Raw genomic sequence first — 23,300 nt, 5'->3', positions numbered from 1 at the left:
TGGGTGCTACCATTTCCTGATAGAGAAGACAGGGAGGACGAGATTTGGAAGGGAAAATCAAGAGCTCTGTTTGGACCTGATTGAGATGGCTGTGAAACACCTAAATGGGTATGTCTAGAAGGTTGTTGGATATACAAGTCTGGGACATGAAGGAGAGGTCTGGGCTAGAGGCATACATAGTAGAGTCACAAGTATATGGTGGTATTTAACCCCAAAAATGGGTGAACTAGAATGGAGAATGTGAAGCTACTTTCTGAATAAAATCAGTATTTTACTTAGTTCAATCCTTATCAAGGGTAGAATCTCAACACATTTCTTGATGGAATTGAATTGGGATGAAGCTTCCTAACAAATCTTTTGGCCCTCTTCCAAATATATAACACTATTTGCACCTGCACATCTTCCTTTGTGACAACGGTTCCCAACTATACCTGCAGACAAGCAGCTTAAGCACTTCTTAATGTTCTTAAAAAAGAATAGCTTGTTTAGTCCTCATGTTCAAGGTGAAAATGACTTAACGTGCAGCATATGGCTTCTAAAAGCAGCAGAGCAAACATGCCAAGCTGGAGGTAATTTTGATCTAAAAACTGTAACAGTTCTGTTACATAACTACAGAAATAAATCAGCAATTCTTTTCAATAGTCCTGTGGTGGTATAATAGCACCTATGATACTTTATAGTCTTATCTCCCTACATGACACATTTTAAATAACTGTTGGCATAAACATTAAATCCACCATTTGTAAAATGCAGACTTTTACAATATAAGACTCCACTTGCAATCTCACACATATATATTTAGAACTAGCTCCAAAGCTACTGGAATTACATGAATCAATCCATTTCTCATCAAGCAGTTCCTTGAGTGGTCCCACAGTAACCAGAGGGAAGACACTGAACTGGAGGTTCATTTTCTAAGTAAAAGAGTCTTATATGAGTATTTTTTCAATATGAAGTTTGTTTGGGTGCTTTAGCCATACAAATGGGTGACAATGTATTGATGGATCAGGTCTAAGGAATGATTGTTAACATCAATGCTGCTGAGAAAACGGAAGTTGCATTTGACATGTATGCATACACACAACTATGCACTTTAAAATCTGTTCATGCTTCTACTTTCCCTACTTTGCTAAACTTACTCCAAAAGGGTTGGGTGGGTCACAGCCTACACAGAGCTAAGACCGCAAATAGAAAGAAGCTTTAAATCAACCATATCCAGTCAGTCATTTTCCTGACAAGCTCCCTTTTATCAGCAGGAAGAAGCCTTTGGGTGGAAGTGAGGAAATGGAACAGGGCTGGGAAGGCAACACTGAGCAGGAGGAGGAAGCAGCCACTGCCCTCTAGTGCCAATCCTGCTGCAGCCCGGACCAAACTATAAAAGGGAGAGGCAGGAGAAATGAGGGAGGAAGGGAGGACCAACCAACAGGTTGCCTGGTTGGTCAAAATGACAATATCAGTATTATCACTAACAACATGATCACTGTCAATAATGTACAATTTTTTTACACTTCTTTCACCTTGTTACATGCTATGAGAGACATACAAATTACTATATTTCAAATGACCTACAAGAATTCCAATTTGTGTACTTAAGCCATCAATGTGACACATGGGTTCATTTGTTTCATTTCACTTTCCATTTTTAGGAATTGCTTTTTCTCTTCGTTTTTATTTAACTCTGCTTTATAGTTCTGCAAACATTTAAATAGTTCCTAAGTTAAATATACAAACAAGGTACATTTGGAGAAGTCATGCTTCAATCCCTCACTTTCACTTTCAAAACTTTTATTTCTTAATTTTTTTAAGTAAATTAAAAAAATAATTTGTCAATTATTTTCTCAAATAATAATTGTGTAAATTTATAAAGTTCAATGTGATGTTTCAATCTATGTGTACACCATAGAAAGATTCAGTCAAGCTAATAAACCTATTCATCACCTACCAATGTGTCTTTTTCTGCAGTGAAACATTAAAAATCTACTCCTTTGGCATTTCTGAAATGTGCATAATAATTAACTGTGCTTCCTAAAGTCTCAACCAAAAAAACCTTTAGAACTGATCAAGTCAGTAAAGCTGCAGGTTACAAAATTTACATACAAAAATCAGCAGTATTTCTATAAAAAAAGATCTGAAAAAGAAATCAACATAACCACTTAAGTTTTGCTTTTTCCATCCGTAGTGTTTTCCAAAAATGTAAATGTATAAAAATAACTATATGGTCCCACCTTCTTAAGGCATACCACGCATACCCATTTGCATCTTGCTTTTGTCACTTAAAAACATATTTAAGTGATCCATATAAATGGTGATCCGTAACAGTGTATGATGTAGCTGTTCCTCATTTCCTGTGAGTTACATGGCAGTCCTTTGTACGAACAGACCCTAATTTGTACTAGTCCTTTACTGATGGAAATTTGGGCTTTTTTCCAGTCTGCAGTTCTTACAAATTGGCCTGCAACAAATAGCCTTGTACATACAACTTCTTTATATTTGCCAGTATATTTTTAGAATATACTCCAAGAAGTGGGAGGATTGAGTCAAAGGGTGAAATTATTTGTAGTGTACCAATCTGTATTCCCTCTAGCAGCATCAGATGAAAGTGCCCATTTCCTCAGAGCCTCACCAACCAAGTAGGCTGGCAAACTTGCAGATTTCTATTCAAGAGAAATATCATAGGGTAGTTTTATTTTGCATTTCTCTTGATATGGTCAAGAGAATCTTTTCTAATGTTTAAAGGCCATTCACGATTCATTGTTAGTAAATTCTATCCACATCTCTTACCCATTTTTCTTTAGGGTTGTTGGTTCTTTTCTCAGAATTTTCAAAAAGAGCTCTTTTTTTTTCCCCCAGATGGAATCTCATTCTGTCCCCAGACTGGAGTACAGTGGCGCAATCTCGGGTCCCTAGTTCAAACGATTCTCCTGCCTCAGCCCCTAAGCAGCTGGGACTACAGGTATGCACCACCACGCCCAGCTAATTTTTATAATTTTAGTAGAGATGGGGTTACATTTTGGCCAGGATGGTCTCGATCTCCTGTCCTCATGATACGCCTGTCTCAGTCTCCCGAAGTGCTGGGATTACAGGAATGAGCCACCACACCTGGCCTCAAAAAGAGCTCTTGAAATATTAGGGCTAGTTAGCCTTTTGTCAGTATGATTAAAAACTGTACTTTCTTCCAATTTGTTACTTACCTCTTGACTTCGCTTGTGGACTTTTTGCCACACGAAAAAACAGGTTTTCACATTTTTTAGTCAAATTTATCACTTCTTTTACTGATTTGGATTTTGACTGAAAGCTAAGTTTTTGCACTCCCAGGACATTAAATAATCTACTAATGTTTATATCTACTACTTGTGTGTTTCAATTTAAAAATTTAAATTCTCATCCATTTGGAATGTATCCTGGTTTGTGGTATAAGAACATATACAACTGTATCTTTTTCTATTGGCTCTCTACTTATCCTAGTACTACTTACTAGTCTATCCATTTAGATTGATTTGAGATGCTTGCCTCTATGTTACACTAAATTTGTATCTGCAATTCGGTCTCTATCTGGACTTTCTATTCTGTCCCATTAGCTGCCTTATTCATGTTCTAAGCCACAGTTTGCATTGTAGAAACTTTAACATGTTTTGAGATCTGCTAGACCTAGCAACTCTTACTGCCCCTCTTTCACAGGGCTTTTCTAGCTAGTCTTGTTTGTTCAACTAACCTTTACAGAAAAAAAAAACAGAGTGATATTTTTATTGCAGTCATACTACATTATCACAGTAACTTGAAAAAAACTGAGTTTTTATGAGGGTAGGTCTTCTTATCTAAACACATGGTCTGTCTTTTCATTTGTATAGAAGACTGTTTTTCTTTTTTAAGATGAGAGATAGTATATCCTACTATTTGCTGACAAGAAGGAGTCACAGGGAAGGGGATACTGATGATGCCCAAAAGAGTGAGTCAACCTCTGGACTGATGCTGTGGAGTGGGTCAGAGGGGATGGGATCCAGTGCACGACTGGAGAGGCTGGCGTGAGAGGCGTATCCAGTCGTCATGGGATCACGGGTATATAGGGTAAGGGGCCAGAGGTTGTCCATGTAGCAGTCATTGTCTTTGGATTACTTCTATTTTCTCCATGAAACAAGAAATAAGGTGATCAACTGAGAGTGAAAAGTGAGGAGAAGGTATTGGAGGCTTGAGTGAAAAGGAAAAATGTGTAAAATTGTCCTCTAGAAGGAAAAGGGAGCCAAGGCTCATGAACACAAAGTGTGGAGAAAAGAATAAGGTAAAAGGAAAAAGTTTCCTAGAATTTCAGAGGATATATTCTGTTGGAAGAAAAAAAAAAATCTTTGCACATATACATGGAAGTCTTAAAACAGGAACAACAGAGAAGCTGCCATATTTGACAATTTCTTTAAGGTAAGCTTTAGAATTGAGAAATTAGTGAACATTTTTAAGAGTGTCCTTTCACTTTCAAATGATTTCTGCAGCACTTGCATACTCACCACTTCCTCTGAGAACATATGTCTTTTCACAAATTTTGATAAATTTCCTTCCGCAGCATTTGTTAGAGTCTCTATCAGGTTTTCCAATGCATTTGACTGGATATGGATTATAACCTGAATATTAAGAAGACACAAACAAAACCAAGACTTAGTCAGTGTCTCAATGCTAAGAAATGCACCTGGTTAGATAAGCCTTCATTTACAGGCAACTACCCTGCTTTGATCCTACTTCCTTATTTGCTTGCACAAGTTCAAAAAAGTGTTTTAAATGTACGCTCACGAGCCAAAGTGTGCTTTCCAATAGTTAGTCAAAATACTACAACTTTGCCTGTAATCCCAGCACTTTGGGAAGCCAAGGCGGGCAGATCACGAGGTCAAGAGACAGAGACCATTCTGGCCAACATGGTGAAACCCCATCTCTACTAAAAATGCAAAAATTAGCCGGGCGTGGTGACACGCACCTGTAGTCCCAGCTACTTGGGAGGCTGAGGCAGGAGAATCATTTGAACCTGGGAGGCAGAGGTTGCAGTGAGATTGTGGCACTGTAATCAAGCCTGGCAACAGAGCAAGACTCCATCTCAAAAAAAAAAAAACAAAAAACAAAAACAAAAACAAAAAACAAAAAAAGCCTACAACTTCAAAACTTGTTTAAGGGTAACACTGGAGAGAGCAGAGATTTTGGTGCCTGGATACCTGGGCTGAAATCCAGACACTGGCAAGTACGAGCTAAGTGACTCTGGACTGGTACTTAATCTTCCAATTTAAATGCCCTCATTTGTAAAATGGGGAAAATAGATTTAGATCTCACATTTTGGGTTTTATGAACATTAAATAAAATACCAGTATACTCAGCGAACAAAAATATTGGTTTCCTCCTTTCTACATCCTCTAGATTCAGAGGATAAGAAAATCAGACAGTCTCATAAGACTAGTGATATGGTTTGGCTTTGTGTCCCCACCCAAATTTCATCTTGAATGGTAATCCCAAGGTGTCAGGGGAGGGACCTGGTGGGAGGTGATTGGATCATGGGGATGGTTTCCCCCATGCTGTTCTCATGATAGTGAGTGTGTTCTCATGAGATCTGATGGTTTTATAAGTGGCAGTTGCCCTTGCTCTCTCCCTTTCCTGCTGCCTTGTGAAGAAGATACTTGCTTCTCCTTCGCCTTCCCCCATGATCGTATTTCCTGAGGCCTCCCCAGCCATGTGATACTGTGAGTCAATTAAACCCCTTTCCTTTATAAATAACCCAATCTCTGGCATTTCTTTAAAGCAGTGTGAAAACGGACAACCAGAACTGGCTAGGGGCAAATGGTACCTTCAGCATTTTCTGTTGTTAGGAAGTTGCAGACACACAGGCATAGAGTGGAAGGTTACTGCAGGCATAGAGTGGAAGCTGGCGGAAATGTTAATGAGGCACTCCTATTTACACTATCTATTAATGAACTTTCAAAACTGGGTGCTGTAGTGTGCTTTCAAAATGACACTATCACCTATCTTCCACCAGATAGGTTCAACTAACACAAGAAAAAACACATTTCCTCCCTAATTACCAATATTCACTAGTATAATTCAAGAAAAAGTTTAAAGAAAGTGCAAATAACTGAGAATTCACCAACTGATGTTACAACCACTGTTTATAATTTGATGTATAAATCTTCCAAACCCAAAATGTGATTCTACTTTTGGTCAATTACTATACAATAGACATTTATTTCCTCATAGCATTAATATTAGAAAAAAGAAACCTCACTTTTTAACACATACATAGCAATTCATCATGGAACTATACCATACTTTATTATACTGACCAATGTGTACATATGTACTTTGAAAAACTGGTAATGTCTTAGACTTGATTCCCAGAAGTGAAATTACTAAGTCAAAGCATAGAGATATTTTAAGGCTCCTGATCCTTACAGAAGATAGTTTTCCTGGAAGAGATTTACCTTTCTTATATTAAACCAGCTGTTTTCTCACCAGTCTATTTGGTAACATTTTGTATTTGTTTAGTAACTTATCAGGATGAGGGGTTGTCTTTGGTTCTGAAGAACAGAATGAAATGATCCCAGGTAGACTAAATACAAAGAACATAATTTAAATTCAGTGTTCTAAAGCCCAGGAAAAATCATGAGCACACCCTTTTTGGGAGACAACTCTCCATGGGTCGCTCAAATTTCTGCACGCCTTGAGAGCAAAAGCACTGACTGCTGTTATTCCAGACTACCTTTTCAAGGATGTTTGTGGACAACAGACACAGTGTCACATCCAAAGCAAAGGACAGGCATGCTTATTGGCCATCATAAGAGAGTTGGGTTTTCTAAGCTCAGGGTTCCTCTCTTGAAAGCAACTTGCTATGTGTGCAAGAGGCACATAGAGCTTTTCATGTCTCCCCGCAGGAACTGGGGCTCAGGTAACTGAAGCAAAGATGCTAATATTCTGGCCACTGCTACACAATAAATTGTCCTTTATTTCTCTTTGTCTTGTATACTCCACTAGCATCCATGAAACTGGGGCAGGCTAACTCATTAGATTCCAAGTGGGAAAAAATCTCTGACTCTTCACAGTTCTTAATACCTTTGTTAGTAAAAGCCAATCCCAATTTGGTTGACGGTGGTGTCCAAGGCAAAGGCAAGTCTACCTTGTTCAATGCAATGCTATGTAGTACAAGGCACCCGGCCAACCCTCAATAACAATAAACAAGAAAAGGAGCTTGGCTCCCCCAGCAATTTACAAAAATAAACCTTCTAGAGCCCTCTGCTAGAAACAATGTGCTCCCTGGGAGATTTCAATATTTCTTCCTAAGTTTTCCCAACTTCTCTTCCTCCCTCCAGCAACTATCTCTGATTCAGTAGGGACTTCAAAAACAAGGCTCACTACCTTAAAATACATTGATGAAGGGCAATGCACATGAGGCAGTTACTGATAAAAGGCAAAGAGAAAGTTTAAAGCTAGGGGCTTATCTCAAACCAGTCTCAGGGTTCAGCTAAAGAAAACGAAAGTAGGGTATAGCACATTGCCTTAATCTTACAGATTTCAAACAAAAGACTGGGAAACTCAGTTAGTAAGGAACAGGGGAGATTTTGGTAAGAAAAACTATTTAAAGAACATGTGCTTCCTGCCTCTGATTTTCTGAGGCATCAGGAAATACATTACTAGATACCTTTGAACAAAAAAGGGAACAGAAGCCCTGAGGATGCAGAAATTTACATTTCTTGTTTCTTTTATTTTTGTTTTAGGTTTGCTATATTCGAAGTAGAATATCATAATGTGGTAGAGGCTGCCAGTTTTCTAACCAATATCCATTCTCTCCTCCCTTTTTGATAACAGAACACCCAAACCTTAATAGATGCTTTCATGTATGTATGAAACTCAAAGACTATTTCTCAGTATTCTTTGCAATTAGGTGTGGTCATGGGATTAAGTTCTGGCCAATAACACCACCAGTACAAGTTGCTGGATGAGACATTTGAAAAAGCATATTTAAAAGGGATGAACTTCTTTGTTCACTCCCATTTTTTCCTACTTCTTGCTGGACCGGGGATGCAATGAATGGAAGTCACGTGTTAAAGATGGTAGAATAGAAACATAGAAAGAGGCTGGGTTCCTGATGACATCATGGAATGCCACACCAGGCGTGGACGGACCAGACTCGTTTTCCACATGGAAGAAAAATAAAGGCTCTAATTTGTATAGGCTTTTATTTTTAGTTTTGGAGACTACAATGCTCCCAAACAAATGCAATTCTTAACTCACACATATGAGTAAGATGCTGCCACGAAGGAATTTGTGAGAAATGAGTCCTGTCTCCTTTCCTCCCTGTGCACCCTAGACTTCCCAGCATAAGCTAGAACTTTAGAGTGACCTAAGTGGGTAGGAGAAAGGGGCATTAAGACATTCACCCATATTAACAAATAAATGATAAAAGCAGCAAAACCACTTGTCAATTCCCTTGCAAGGTAAATTCAATTCCAAAGTGGATCTCCAATTGTAGACAAGCCAGGTTTATAGACAAATTCAGGCTGAAAAGGCAGTGTCAACATACATGTGTTTTGATGAGATCTGTTAAAACAACGCAGTACGTATTAAGAATTAGCTGGGAAAATAGGAAACTGGGCCCTTTGGGTCACACTGGTAACAGGAACAATTTAATAAAACAATTAAGTTAGGGAGAAAATTTGTAAGTTCAAATTTCAATTGACAGCAGCAAAAGATTTTAGCATAAGGCATTAATTTTTAAAGCACATCAGAAAAAAAGTTTCATTTATTTCTGTGAATACTGACTAAACAGACTCTATTCAGCCTATCTGTCAGTTTCCATTGCTCAATAATTAACAAGTTGCCTTTAAGGATTTCAAGCAGATGAGTCAGCCTTGGAGAAGGTAAGGTCCATGCAGTCATTTTTTAAACTGTGCTCTACTAACAGACACCTAGAATCTAAAAGATTACTAAACTTGAGAATGGCAACCATATCTTTTTCATCATCCCCGAGGAAGATGACATAGGCTTATATTGCAACATGAGAAATTTGGGTTGAACATTTGAAAGAATTTCCTGAGAATTTTTAAACACTGAAACTATCTTTAAGTTTCCCGACAGTGGGTAGTTCTGTGACGCAGTTCAGAAAGGATGATTCATACTCAGTATCACTTCAAGGTTCCTTGCGGAGTCCTTGCCTGAAACACGCCCATCCCACTGCATCCATAGGCTGACTTTCTTTTCCAGCCCTCAGAGGAAAGGAGCTGTTCCTGCTGCCTGGTGGCAAGCACATGCTTTTTTCACCATGCCCTGCATTGCTCCTCCTATTGGGAATGGACAATCTCATGCTCAGCAAGCTCATGTTTAACTCCACCAAAGCACCTTCTCATTTGGCGAAAAAAAAAAAAAAGAAATCAAATCATTACTAGATTCTTTCGGTTGTTGTTGGAGACAGGGTCTCATTCTGTTGCCCAGGCTGGAGTGCAATGGCGTGATCTCCACTCACAGCAGCCTTGACCTCCCAGGTTCAAGCAATCCTCCTGCCTTAGCCTCCCAAGTAGGCCAGGATTACAGGCATGCACCACATTGAGCTAATTTTTGTATTTTTAGTAGAGATGGGGTTTCACGATGTTGGCCAGGCTGGTCTTGAACTCCTGACTTCAAATAATCCACCTACCTCACCCTTCCAAAGTGCTGAGGTTACAGGCATGAACCACCGCACCCAGCCCATTACTAGATTCTTATAACTGTGAGAGATAGGCCAGGATGGAAGGAGATGAGAAATCTAAATCCAGAGGTGGATTACATGCACTAGTGGGATTGTGTTTTTTGACATCCAGTCTTGTGTTCTTTTTATTACTCAAGAGGAGACACTAATCCTATTCCTGGATAAAAGAGACACACCTTTTTCATCTCTGTAGGTCTGAAGTGGTAGGGAAACCCTAGGCTTCACAGTCAGAGTTGTTGGTGTTAAAACTCTGACTCTGCTATTTAATTAGTTGGGAGAACTAAGGTAATTTACTTACCCTTGAATCTTCATTTTCCACATCTATAATGTGGAGAAAAATTGTTTTGATAAAGTTGTATAACAAATCTAAAGTACCAAGCATGATACCTTAGATAAATTAAATTAAAACCCTGCTTACCTCACAGTTTGATTGCTTATCACCAATGCGTACCGAAACCCTCAACCTTGCTTGAACTCTAGGAAAAGTGACCAATGATCCAAGTAAAACACTTTTCCCCCTGTTCTCCTTTCTTTCCTACCTGATGTTATAAGAGACTTGGATAGCTTTAGCTTTAGTGAAAGAGTATCTTGCTAATCCCAGCAGTTATATTCTGTCCCATCATGATAGATGGGTCATCTAAAGGACACACTCTCAGAAGCAGTTATATACTGGAATACCAGAGCTGTCCATATCCAGCAGGAAGCAGAGAAGTCAAAGACATAGTGTGCCTGCTGGAAGACCAGGCTTCCCAGTCTGTTTAGCTTACTGATATCACTTGCTCAAATGACCCGACCTTCTGGACTCTGGACCTTTGCCAACCTTGGCCTCCCAGACCTGCTTTAGCCTATGAGCTTTTCAGACTGACCCACCTGCTCTGACCTGTAGTTTCTGTTTCAGCCCCCAAGATGAACAGCAGCTACCTGCAGCAGGCTAAGACAGGGAGGGCTCTCAGCCTCTTGAATTTCTACAAAGCTGCGAGTCCTTCCCTCTTTTCTGGTGCTTCCCCTGCCTCACCATTAATGCCTTATAAACTCATTTCTGAGCCCTCATACTTCCCTGCTTTCTTATGGCATTCATCAGTTCATATCAAATCCATTATCAGGTATATTTAGTTGAGTTCATGCCCTCCAGGTTTACGCCCTTTGAAACTAAAAAGTCTCTTTGTCGATATTTTTCTAGTATTTTGTTTCTTCCATTCCAAATTCATTTCATTTTTTCAAGTTCTCTGTTATCACTGTCTCCATTTTTCTGGTTTGCTGGGCTCACCTTTCTCTCATGTAAAAGCATTTTGCAAAGTAAAGTTGAGGTCCAATATGAGGTATTCTTATGGCATATTTCTTGCCTGACCTTGTTCTCCAAAATTTACCATAAATGCTCATCTAGTCATTCTCTGAAAAATCACCTGGGCACTGGTGTGGGATGACATTTGAAGATAACTACTATGGGCAGAACTGAAAAGCATTATTATCTTTAAGTATGACTCTTTCAGAAGTTTGGAGTTATGCATAATTCCTGTTCACTAGGTTCTAGGATTTGGTACAAATGAATATTCCTTTTAATTTAACTCATGTCAAACAAATACTATTAGTATTAGCAAATACTCATTGAACACTGACTACCTGCCAGGCACTATGCTAACTATTTTATATGCATTATTTATTTTAATCCCCACAACAAAAAGATAGCTACTATTACTGTTTCAGATCAAAGGAAATTGGGGGGTTTCCAGGGGCAAATTAACCTAAGGACTCAGAGCTAGTAAGAGGTGGTTACAATTCATAGTTCATTTTTTTTTTTTTTTTTTTTTTTTTTTTAAGACAGAGTCTTGCTCTGTTGCCAGGCTGGAGTGCAAAGGCGCATTTTTGACTCACTGCAACCTCTACCTTCCAGGCTCAAGCAATTCCCCTGCCTCAGCCTTCTGAGTAGCTGGGACTACAAGCAAGCGCCACCACGTCCGGCTAATTTTTTATATTTTAGTAGAGATGGGGTTTCACCATGTTGGCCAGGATGATCTCGATCTCCTGATCTCGTGACCCACCTGCCTTGGCCTCCTAAAGTGCTGGGATTACAGGTGTGAGCCACCGCGCCCGGCCACAGTTCATATTCTTTTAAATAGAAGCTCCACCAAAGCCAATCTCCCAACAAATAACACGCTCCACGTCATTCCCTCCAACCCCACAGTCCTGTCTTCCTCCAGAGCACTGCTCAGTAGGTACCTGCCCTAAGGGCCCCTCACGTTGCTCCTGCTGGCCACCCCGACCCCCTTCATCTACTCATCTTGGAATACTCCATTGATTGTGACCTGTTATCCTAGTTGTGTCATGCTAATGCTTACACATTTCCATTCTTCTGAAAATGTTTTCTTCATCTCAATCCTTTGACTGTTTCAGAAGACTATAAGCTCCTGAAAGTTTTTTTCTTTTGCAACTCCCTACACACAAGCAGACGCAGTATACAAGGAGTCTCAATATGGGCAGGCTGAATGGGGACTATGGTGTCCTTAATGACAAGATAGTCTTTTATAATTGGTCCAGGAAGGTTTCATGACTCACTGCTCAAACTCTGGAAGTGGTAATATGCCTCAAACTTTATTATTAGCATGAATCTGGCGAATCTGAGATAATTTTTTTTCCTTTGCTTTTAGTTTTAGGGATTAAGGTTTTGCATGTCTTGGTGATACGCGTGCAGCCACTTGCTGACCCAGACCACAAGGTCCCAAATAAGTGTCCTGGGTGGCCCAGGTAAGTTAATGGGGAAGAGGACCATGGCATACTGGCAACATAATAAGAATGACAATAGATAACATTTACTGAATGTTTACCACATGTCAGGCACTATTTTGTGTACCATAAGTATATAAGCTGATTAACTGCAACAATGCCATGAGTTAGATACCACCAATAATATGCAGTTAGCACATAGGTTTCTCTCAAGGCTTGGTAAAGACCCTGGAGGATCTGTCTCCATCCTCTCCTCGTCCCTACATCTACAGCTTTCTTAGCCACGCCTCATGTCTTCAGCATCTAGCCATGTCTTATATATGAGCATATCTACCTCTCTCCTACCTGTTTACAAACTCCTGGAAGCAACAGCTGTGTTGATTCTTCTCACAAGGGTGATACTGTAATTTTTCACATAGAGGAACTCAATAAATGACTGTGGATTTGAATGAAAACCTTGGCAGATCAAGTCATTGTATACAGCCAAAAAATTTAAGCATAATTTTATTATAATACATTTATTATAATACATTTCAAGGCTTACCTTAAACCACAAAGAAGGCACTTACCTTTAAATTAGTGCAGGCTATGCTTTCTGGATTCATGATTTGAGAAAAAATGGACACAGCTTTTGCCAACTCATTCTAGAAGGAAGAGAAACAAATCATATTCCATATCATAGGAACTAATGTTATTGTAAAAGTTCACTTAGAGAAGGCAGTATATTCCTATTAAGGTGACCTCAGGGTTTTGAAGTCCACAAAGAAAAAATGTTTCGGAAATCAAAACTGAACACTCCATAAAACGCTCCATCCAGTCGCATATTGTTGAATGTTTTAACAGCCTGCCTGAGTCCAGTTCTTAAGACGCAGGCATAAAGTTGGCATTTCCCCTTCTCCTATTGGAATCAGCTTCTAAAAATAGGAACGAGGAACAAAGTGCAAAGCCTGTCTTTGACATACATAATTAGAACATAGACACCTCAAACCACAGCAGAGCTGGAAACACTGCCAGAAACATTGGAAATGGAGGCTGGCAGGGTTCAGGAGAAAGCAGTCAGAGGTGGACAGTGCTCTGTATCTCACAAAGAACCTACAACAGTACAACTCTCAAAGGTAAGGGCACAACCTAAAGTACAAAACCTAAATTCCTATTTACAATGATGAGAACAGAGTGTAGGACTAGTAAAGAGAACTTCCGTGGATCCTTGTGGTGGCAGAGAAGAGGCTAGTCAAGCGTTTCCGTAGACAAGCCATATTCATAGGAAGCAGGAGGTTCCTAAGACGGCAGCAGCAGAGAAGAGACTGCATACCAAAACCCACCTCAGTGTCTATTTCTGTTGACTTAAAAAAATGAAGCCTGTGTATACTTGTAGACAAAACTCTGGCTTATATGAAGAAAAATCCTGCTAGTCTAGAACAGTGCTCTGGTGTCCCGCTCTGTTGTTCTCTCTCTCTGACATGAATCTACAAATGACTGATCTAAAAGAAACAAGTTTTTCTTTTATTTTTGAATTTATTTATTTATTTGTTTATTGAGACGGAGTCTTGCTCTGTTGCCCAGGCTGGAGGGTAGTGGTGGAATCATGGAGCCTCAAACTCGTGGGCACAAGCTATTTTCCTGCCTCAGTCTCCTGAGCAGCAAGGACTACAGGCATGTACCATGTACTACTGCACCTGTTTTATTTATTTACCTTTTTTTTGTAGAGACAGGGTCTCCCTATGTTGTCTTGGCTGGTCTTAAACTCCTGGCCTCAAGTGATCCTCCCCTCTCCCAAAGTGCCAGGATTACAGGCAGGAGCCATTGTGCTAGGCCTGAAACTTACACTTTTCAACGATGAATAGTCAAAAAAGAACCACCACATGACACTCATAAAGAAGGTATTTTCAAAAGGAGGAAAGGAACACAGTAGAACAAAATTAAGAAAACAACTGGTACAGTGGCTCACGCCTATAATCCCAGCACTTTGGGAGGCTGTGGCAGGCAGATCACTTGAGGTCAGGAGTTCAAGACCAGCCTGGCCAACATGGCGAAACCCTGTCTCTACTAAAATACAAAAATTTAGCTGGGAACACACCTACTAAAACACAAAAATTTGACGGGCGCATGCCCGTAATCCCAGCTACTCAGGAAGCTGAGGCAGGAGAATCACTTAAACCCAGGAGGCAGAGCAGAGGTTGCAGTGAGCCAAAACTGCAACACTGCACTCCAGCCTGGGCGACAGAGTGAGACTCTGTCTAACCAAAAAAAAAAAAAAAAAAAAAAAAAAAAGAAAAGAAAAGAATATAACTGGCCACCAATGAAGAAACCTTAATTGAAAAATATTTCCATGGATATAGAAGATAGAAATGAGAAAAATGAACAAGATCACGTCAATCAGAAGTGGAAAAAAATCAGGCAGGCCTTAGATTTCTCCACAGCAATATTCTATACCATAAGACAAAAAAGCAATGTCTAAAAGTACCTCAAGAAAAGCAAATGTCACCCTGAAATTGTAAATCTGGCCAAACTGTAGTTCAAGTACAGAAACAACAGGCAAATAAAATAATTTAAAATACCAAGAACTCAAGGGATATTGTTCCTCCAAAGAATTTACTAAAATACTCACTTCAGCCAACAAAGAGAAAACTGGAAAAACAATTAGCACCTAACAACCTGTTTAGCTATACAAAGGACTCAAAAGTGGGGAGTATGGCTACAGAACAGAGCGTAAATGTTATATGCCTGGACAATGAAGCAACGTTAACACTAACGAAAGTTAGAAAGAGAAGGAAAAGAGATGAAAGGTAAAGAAGGCATTTCCACTTCCTTATCTTTATTATCAGCAGGCCAAAAAATATCACTTAAAACTGACAAATCAAGTACATGTAAGAGTAAAGTGAACACTATCAAAGTAAAATATGAGCTAAAATTGGATGTTGGAGGGGGAGGAAGAAAATAAGATGAAAAACAGAGGAAATACACTATTTTCACCATTACTTATATTAGGGAATTAACAGGTCTTGTCCAAAGAATTAAAGAATTAAGAAAATCAAAACTATAGTTTTAAAGTCACCACTAGAGCAAAAATACCAACTAGAGAAAATAACCACATGGCATAAGATAGTAGAAAAACTTACAGAAACAAAAAGCATCAAATGAGACCTAAGATCAAATATGTCATATTAATATAAATGGATATTAAAAGATTAGCATATTATAAAGCAACATAGAAATTTATGCAGTATATAAGAGATAAAGTTCAAACAAAACAATTCAGAAAGATTGCAAAAATAAAGGATAGGAAAAGCTGTACATTGGGCAAATGCAAACCTCATCAAAACAAAGAGAGAAATAAGCAAAAAGAGGGATGGAATTATTAATATTAGATAAGGTTGAATTCAGGGCAAAAGCAGTAAACATTCCTAGATAGGCACTTTATAATGCTAAAGTGAGGGATTCACAGTGATGATGTAACAGTGATGATGTATCTGTGCACCGAACAGTATAACTTAGACTTAAGTAAAGAAAAACTACAGGAGCTATACAAAGAAAGAAAAACACATGTCTTCGAAGAGACTTTAATTCAGTCACTCACCTCATGACAGATTAAGAAGACAAAATAATTCCCCTGGACAGCGAGAGAAGCTTAGAAAGTTAAAAAAATTATCTTGGCCCAGCAGAAGCCTAGAAAGTGTATAATCTCTTAAGTCTCGTCCTTCAGTGACTCTTCCCAGCAGTATATGGAAATGGATCACCCTCATGTTTTGATTTCTAATAATAAAGAGTTCTCCAGCTATATTTTACCAGCCAGGAAAACAACCTGGTTTGGTTACTATTTTTCTGCTATAAAATTTCCTTTTACCACATAGGAAACATACAAAGCATTTCATATTTTTTAGGCTCTGGAATAGGAAATCTCAGGTGAGGCTCTTCCAGAGGGATGTGTGTTCCAGGGTTCCAGCTCTAACTCTGGCATCACTGAGGCATGACCTCAGGGAGGTCCCCTCTTATCTCTGGGTCTCTGCTACCTCCACCTGTCCAGTCAGGGGAATGAGGCTAAATGATCACTAAAGTCACCCAAATAACAGCAGTAGTTGGGTATAACTATGAAGTATGTGATGGATCCCACTTCTACAATGGGCTGACACAGCAGTCTTCATTCATCTGAGGCTAATTCAACTTTGGAAAGCATTAAATTAAACTGTTCTCTGAGAACGTTACAATGTCATCCGATGACTTGCAATTTTCATTTTAATTACTTGAGAAATTTCTCTACCCTTCTATTTAGAAATGCATGTTAGGTCCCCAACTGTAAATATAAACATTCTTTGCCGGTACAGGTATAGATATAGGTTGCCATGGCAACAAAGGCAGTGGTCTCTTTATGGGGACTACTTCTTTATGACACAGTCAGAAGGAAAAAAGTAAAAGCAAGGACAAATAAAAGTAATGAAGTCCTGGCCACTCCCAGTTTACTTATGTACACCACAAAGCTTTACCTGATTCAGAGCTAATGCCACAGCGAAACAGGATGCTCTCCTGGAGAGAATTTCTCCTTTGAGTAGAGCTTCTTCTCTTAATGTAGTACAGATTTTGAAAGACTCAGGGCTATTCTGTGAGGAGACAGGATTGTTCGATTAATGTTATAAACCTTTAAATTCAATAAAATGATTAATAGTGCTCAATATTTAGAGTTCCTTTTGTAAGGATTTCCTAGAGCCTACCTTAAGCCACTTAAAAGATTAAGCCCCATATAAACACTATTTGCAAATACACCAGGCTACTGATATGTTTGCAGGTCAAATCTAAATTAACTTTATTTTTAAAGCTCATTTTCAATTTTCTGAATCGGGGCAGTTTTTACCAGAAAATAAACACATCTCTTTGTATCTGGGCAGGCTAGTTTCTAGACACAGACCCCATAGTTTACAAGTATAAAGGTTCTGCCTGCTACTATATTAAATAGCTGATTAAGGCTCAACAACACCAGGAAACTTTTTCTGGGGAATTTCCAATCTGAAAATATTCATATGTCAAATATTTGAAAACATGAACACTAATTTGAACATAAATTATAAAAGAATCCTCTGAAAACAGAAACCTCAAAAAGAAAAATCCAAGAATGTCAGTGATATAAAAACAGCAGTGGTAGAACCAAATCCTTTTCCTTTGTGCATGCTGCGGGGGATTAGGTTTATGAGAGCAGCCTGGCTGTACAACTATGTCATCTGTCATGACAGGAGTTGCAACTCCTGTCAAAATAGAGTTCAAATGGGATGAGAGAGGACAGTTCCCAGAATTGATATGGAATTTTTACTGGCTGACCAGATCACTTTTTCAACTCATCTCCACTGGGTAAAACAAGTTATTCTTGGACACAACACAGGGGAGAAAATCCTCTGGCCTTTCCTAATTTATTTATTTTATTTTTTGAGACGGAGTCTCATTCTGTTGCCCAGGCTGGAGTACAAGGGCACGATTTCGGCTCACTACAACCTCTGCCTCCCCAGTTCAAATGATTCTCCTGCCTCAGCCTCCAAAGTAGCTAGGATTACAGGTATGTGCCATCACTGGCTAATTTTTGTATTTTTAGTACAGACAAAGTTTCACCATGTTGGCCAGGCTGGTCTCGAACTCCTGACCTCAGGTTATCTGCCTGCCTTGGCCTCCCAAAGTGCTGGGGTTACAGGCGTGAGCCACTGCGCATGGCCTCTAAGCAGAACTGAAATTCTCATCATTGCAGCATACACTCAGGGAGGCATCCCTAAGTGGAAGATGAGAAGGCTGAGAATTACAATGCTGAATAAGTGATGCTCTAGTGCTGTGTGTGTTTTTTTTTTTTTTTTTTTTTTTTTGCCTCCTAGAATTGTAGAATGGTATGAATGAAAGAATTATTGAATCCAGAGGTCAACAAACTATGACCCTTGGGTTAAATGTAGCCTACAGCTAAGAACGACTTTAACATTTTTAAAGGCCTGTAAGAACAAAAACAAACAATATGGGGCAGAGTTCATATGAGGCAGAGACATACATGGCCCCCAAAACCTAAAATATTTACTATCTAGCCTTTTATAAGCAAAGTTTGCTGACTCCCAAATCTATCTCATTTGTAAAATGAGATAGGTGATCAGTTCACAGCTATATAAGCCATATATATAAGCTATATAATACCAAAGTGGAGACTAGACTCCAAGTTTCTCAATTTCCAGTTGGTTTTCCTTCCACTATAACCCAGCTATCCCCTTGTTTTGGAAAACTGGCATTGCTACACTCTTCAGGAGGGTTTTTCAACAGCCCATGTTCTTCCACTTCGCTTAGTGTTCCTTTGTTTTCAGTACAAAGAGGTTTTGTGTGCCAGGTTTCCAAAGTTTAAGTGGTATGAATGACAACAGTAATACATTAAACATTGATCATTTCACTATTTCAATAATCATTCACTAAATATTGAAGAAACAGTTTCTGTAGGCAAGAAATAATCCTGGTACAGTAATAATAAAATAACTTTTTTTTTTTTTTTTTGAGACAGAGTCTCACTCTGTTGCCCAGGCTGGAGTACAGTGGCACGACCTCGGCTCACTGTAACCTCTGCCTCCTGGGTTCAAGCAATTCTCCTGCCTCAGCCTCCTGAGTAGCTGGGATTACAAGGTGCATGCCACCACGCCCAGCTAATTTTTTGTATTGATAAAAGAACTTATAAGTCATGGTCTCTGTCCTCAGCGTTCACTTTCATGTCACATATGTTTATTAAAGAACTACTGGATAGCAGGCACTGTGTTAGGTGGTAGGATACAAAGATGCCTCAAGGAGCTCACATTCAAGTGGAGAGAATGGAACGTGCATCTACTAAGTACAACATTAGGCTGTGTCAGAAGTACCAGGGAGGTGATACAAATAGAGCACAATTAAGGGATATCTGGAGGTGACAAACATCACTTCCAGTTTCAGTGACTATAAAAACCTTCAAATATGAAGACAAAGTAGTCCTTGAAAGCTCAATGAAGGAAGCTAAGATTTCAATAGACAAGGACAACAGGGAAGATGGATCTAGCAGAGTCCAGCATGCGAGATGACTTTAAAGCAGAGCCCGAACCCAACACGTTGCCTCTTGTTCTCACTATCTACACAACCACCAGAAAAGAGTGAAAGATGAAAAAATTACTTTTCCCATAAAACTGTCTGATATGGCTAACTTGAGTTTTCTAAAAATAAATACATTTAAAATTAAAACATTTGCACCAGATGGAAAACAGACTTCAGAGGAACTGAATTTTATTTATAGAGAGAAAAAAAAATCCTCTCTCAAAGACTGCCCACAATGCTCTCAAAGTTTAGGGGAAGGAGTCTTACCAGTTTGTAGCAAATTGCAAAAGCAAGAACATAGGTATCTTTCGTGAACTTCACATCTTGGTTTTTCATCTCTATCAATACTTCCAAAGCACCTGCCAAAAGTGAGAGTGGATCGCAGTGTTAATCAGAGCTCCTCTACTGTTGGCCCCCAAAGCTCTCATCTGTTCAGCACTATCTACAGAAAAGTGTATTTCAACAAAATAAAAGCTATTTCTCAAGTCATTTAGCAATTAGCTAAATGTTGAAATAAACTATGAGGTCAAACAGGAAGAACTAATGTTTTAAAAGCTGCTTCACAATTTTAGCATAAGTAAAATCTGGGATATTTAGTTTAAGGGATGATATGCAATACGATGTTTTCAAACTTCATAAGGTCTCCAGAATTCAGCCACTTATCAGGGATATAAGAATCATTTTTGCATGACTCATTTTCTCCCCTAATTCCCAGGCCAGCAAACAGCAGAATTTTTCAGCAAATAGAAATTGCAGTACTTACTTTCATATTTGCCTTTGATAAATAACATGTCCATCAAAATATTGAATGATGTGGAGTCTGAGAAGAAACCTCGTAAATGCTAATGAAGAAGAACAATACAGTTTGGTTAAAAGTTAAAACTATTTATTGAGGAGGTACTTTTACTGTCTCTTATCTATCCAGGTCTCATTTTTCTGCATACTTTGCTCATTTGGCCATCTGAATTCTCTAATATATTTTATATACTCAGGTTTTATTTTTGAAAAAAGTTGGCTGGGCACGGTGGCTCATGCCTATAATCCCAGCACTTTGGGAGCCCAAGGCAGGTGGATCACGAAGTCAGGAGTTCAAGACCAGCCTGGCCAACAGGGTGAAACCCAGTCTCTACTAAAAATACAAAAATTAGCCAGGCATAGTGGCAGGCGCCTGCAATCCCAGCTACTCAGGAGGCTGAGACAGAGAATTGCTTGAACCCAGGAGGTGGAGGTTGCAGTAAGCTGAGATCGTGCAACTGCACTCCAGCCTGGGTGACAGAGCGAGACTCCGTCTCAAACAAAAAAAAAAAGAAAAAAGTTAAAACGCTTTCCACTCTCTTGGCTGTCATGCTGACAGGTACAGCAAGAGATCTCTGGGTTTCATAACTACCATGAAGGACGTCTTTAAGGAAACGTCATCTGTCATGCTTAGGAGAAAAGAAACTAGCTAATTAACCCTGGCAGAGTGGTCCTAGAAACTAGGTGCCAGCTATTAACATGAAATGGCAGCTATAAATATACTTGAGGACTAAGGCAGGAGGGTCTCACAACTATGGTCTTTTTTTGGCAACGCATAATACAGAATTGATTACTCGCCTTTTGAAATAGTTCTCCAAAACAGTGGTTCTCAACATTTTTTTCCAACTTGTATGTATGTATTTATTTAATTGACAAATAAAAATACATTTGGTGGCTCACGCCTGTAATCCCAGTACTTTGGGAGAGAGAGGCGGGATCTCTTGAGGCCAAGAGTTCGGGACCAGTCTGGGCAATACAGCAAGACCCCATCTCTTAAAAAAGTAATAAAAATTAAAAAAATTAACTGGGTGTGGTGGCACAAGGCTGGAGTCCTAGCTACTTGGGAGGCCGAGGTGGGAGGATCACTTGAACCCAAGAGTTATGAGACTGCAATGAGCTATGATAATAGTGCCACTGCATTCCCGCTTAGGTGACAGAGCAAGACCCTGTATCCAAACAAAAACCCAAAAAACAGTACGTTGTTTTGAAATATGTATATATTACAGAATGGTTAAGCTAAGCTAATTAACATATGCATTACTTCATGTACTCATTTTGTGTGGTGAGAGTACATAAAACCTGTTCTTTAGGCAATTTTGAAGAATACAATACATTGTCATTACCTATAGTCACTATGTTGTACAGAGAAATCCCTTGTACTTATTCCATCTAACTGAAATTTTGTATCCTTTGACCAACATCTTGCTAACATCTCAACATTTTGTGTGCCCTGATAATGGGACACATGGTATTCAAATGTGTCATTAAACGCCTTGCTCAAGTCCACTTTTTCTGAGCACCTACTATGCAGACCCTGTTCTAGGTGCTGAGAATAAAGAAATGATAAACAGGACATACATACACCCTGCTCCAAACCCTACTGGGGTTTGTAATCTAGCAGAGCTTAAATTCTGGTGGAGAAGACAATGAATAAGACAAGTGAAAAAAAAAAATTAATTTCAGCTATTAGTGAGGTCTATGAAGAGCAAGTAGAGAAGACAGATGGAAGGTAGTCAGGGAAGGCACTGTGAGAAGAGACCTCAGTGAGGTCAAGGAGGGAGCCTCACGGATGAGGATGCAGAACGTTCCAGTTAGAGGCTGTGAGCTCGCCATGGCTGAGGAAGAATACATAGGTCCAGAGTGAAGTCAGCAAGGGAGAATGGGGAGATGGCACAAGGGGCCCCCTAGGGCAGAGTCAGGGGTCTGGGTTTTCTTCGAAGTGTGAAGGAAAGCCACCAGAGCAGCCCCAGCCAATGGAAAAGTATTTTGAGTCACCAAGGATATTTCAGAATCACAACGTATGTGACTCTAAATTTTCAATTAGCCTCACTTAAAAAAGTAAACAGAAATAGACTAAATTATTTAACCTACTATAATGTAATTTCAACATGTAATCAATATACAAATTATTAACATACATTGCATTCTTTTTATAACAAGTAATTAAAATGTAAATTTGAGTTAGCCACAGTTCAACGACTCCATGTGACTACCATGTTGGCAACACTACAGGGTTTTAAGTAGGGGATAAGAGAAGTTTGGGTAGAAGCAGGATTAGGTCCTATGTCACTTACTTGAATTTGTTCATCCTACTCCAGAAAAGTTACTTATACGTGAATTTTTCATATACAAGCAGGCTAAAAAAAACACTTTGCTTTCATCTTTTTTTTGTTTTTATCACCATACTCATGGCTATGATTTATTACAGTGGGAAGCTTTTGTTTTCCTTTAACTGAAACATTAACATATGTTTATTAAAAATAGTAAAATAATACAAAAATGTATAATGTAAAAAGTGAGAATTTTTAATAATTCTACCCCTAAAGATAAAGTGAGTTAGTGTATATCTTCCCAGTATGTATGAATTTATATTTTGTTAAAATGTTAATGTTAGTATGTTTTTTATGGAAAAAAAAACCAGGATCGAACTATTTTTACTGTTCTAAAACAACCTTTTCTCTGCTAACTAATATATTATGGTGGTCATCTTTCTAATACACAGGTGTCATTAAAGAGGGGCAAGCCTATAGTTAACATGCCCACCATGTACAGAGAAAATTTTGTATAAAAAAAGAGTAAGAGGCAGAAAAACAACTCAGCTTGTTATGTAAGTTACTAAATATACAAAAATGTACCTGGTGGTCAGCCGCGGCCCCAAAATCTAGCAAATATTTCTGATTATGGGAAACACAGCCTCATGAAAAGCAGTCTAAGCTTATACTCCCCCAAAGTGATATTTCTGTCCTCTACATGGTCTCTGGTAATCAAAATGACTTTATTATAAATGAGTGAATTTATAATG

The 23,300-nt window shown here is 38.9% G+C and overlaps 1 protein-coding gene across 2 annotated transcripts in view; it reads right to left on the bottom strand.

The window, feature by feature from the left end:
* The window catches only part of PTCD2 (pentatricopeptide repeat domain 2), a 40,887-nt gene that overhangs the window by 5,699 nt on the left and 11,888 nt on the right, over positions 1 to 23,300 (bottom strand). For both annotated transcript variants that reach the window (XM_065546374.1, XM_005557120.5), the window contains exons 5-9: positions 20,247 to 20,325; positions 19,751 to 19,842; positions 16,903 to 17,016; positions 12,991 to 13,065; positions 4,497 to 4,610 (exon numbers count right to left, since the gene is read on the bottom strand). In XM_065546374.1, coding sequence (XP_065402446.1) covers positions 4,497 to 4,610; positions 12,991 to 13,065; positions 16,903 to 17,016; positions 19,751 to 19,842; positions 20,247 to 20,325 — 474 coding nt within the window. The remainder of the gene's footprint in view (positions 1 to 4,496; positions 4,611 to 12,990; positions 13,066 to 16,902; positions 17,017 to 19,750; positions 19,843 to 20,246; positions 20,326 to 23,300) is intronic.

This window comes from Macaca fascicularis, chromosome 6 (assembly GCF_037993035.2).
Source record: "Macaca fascicularis isolate 582-1 chromosome 6, T2T-MFA8v1.1".
Classification (NCBI taxonomy): Eukaryota; Metazoa; Chordata; class Mammalia; order Primates; family Cercopithecidae; genus Macaca; species Macaca fascicularis.
This window is presented reverse-complemented; position numbering and strand designations above follow the sequence as displayed.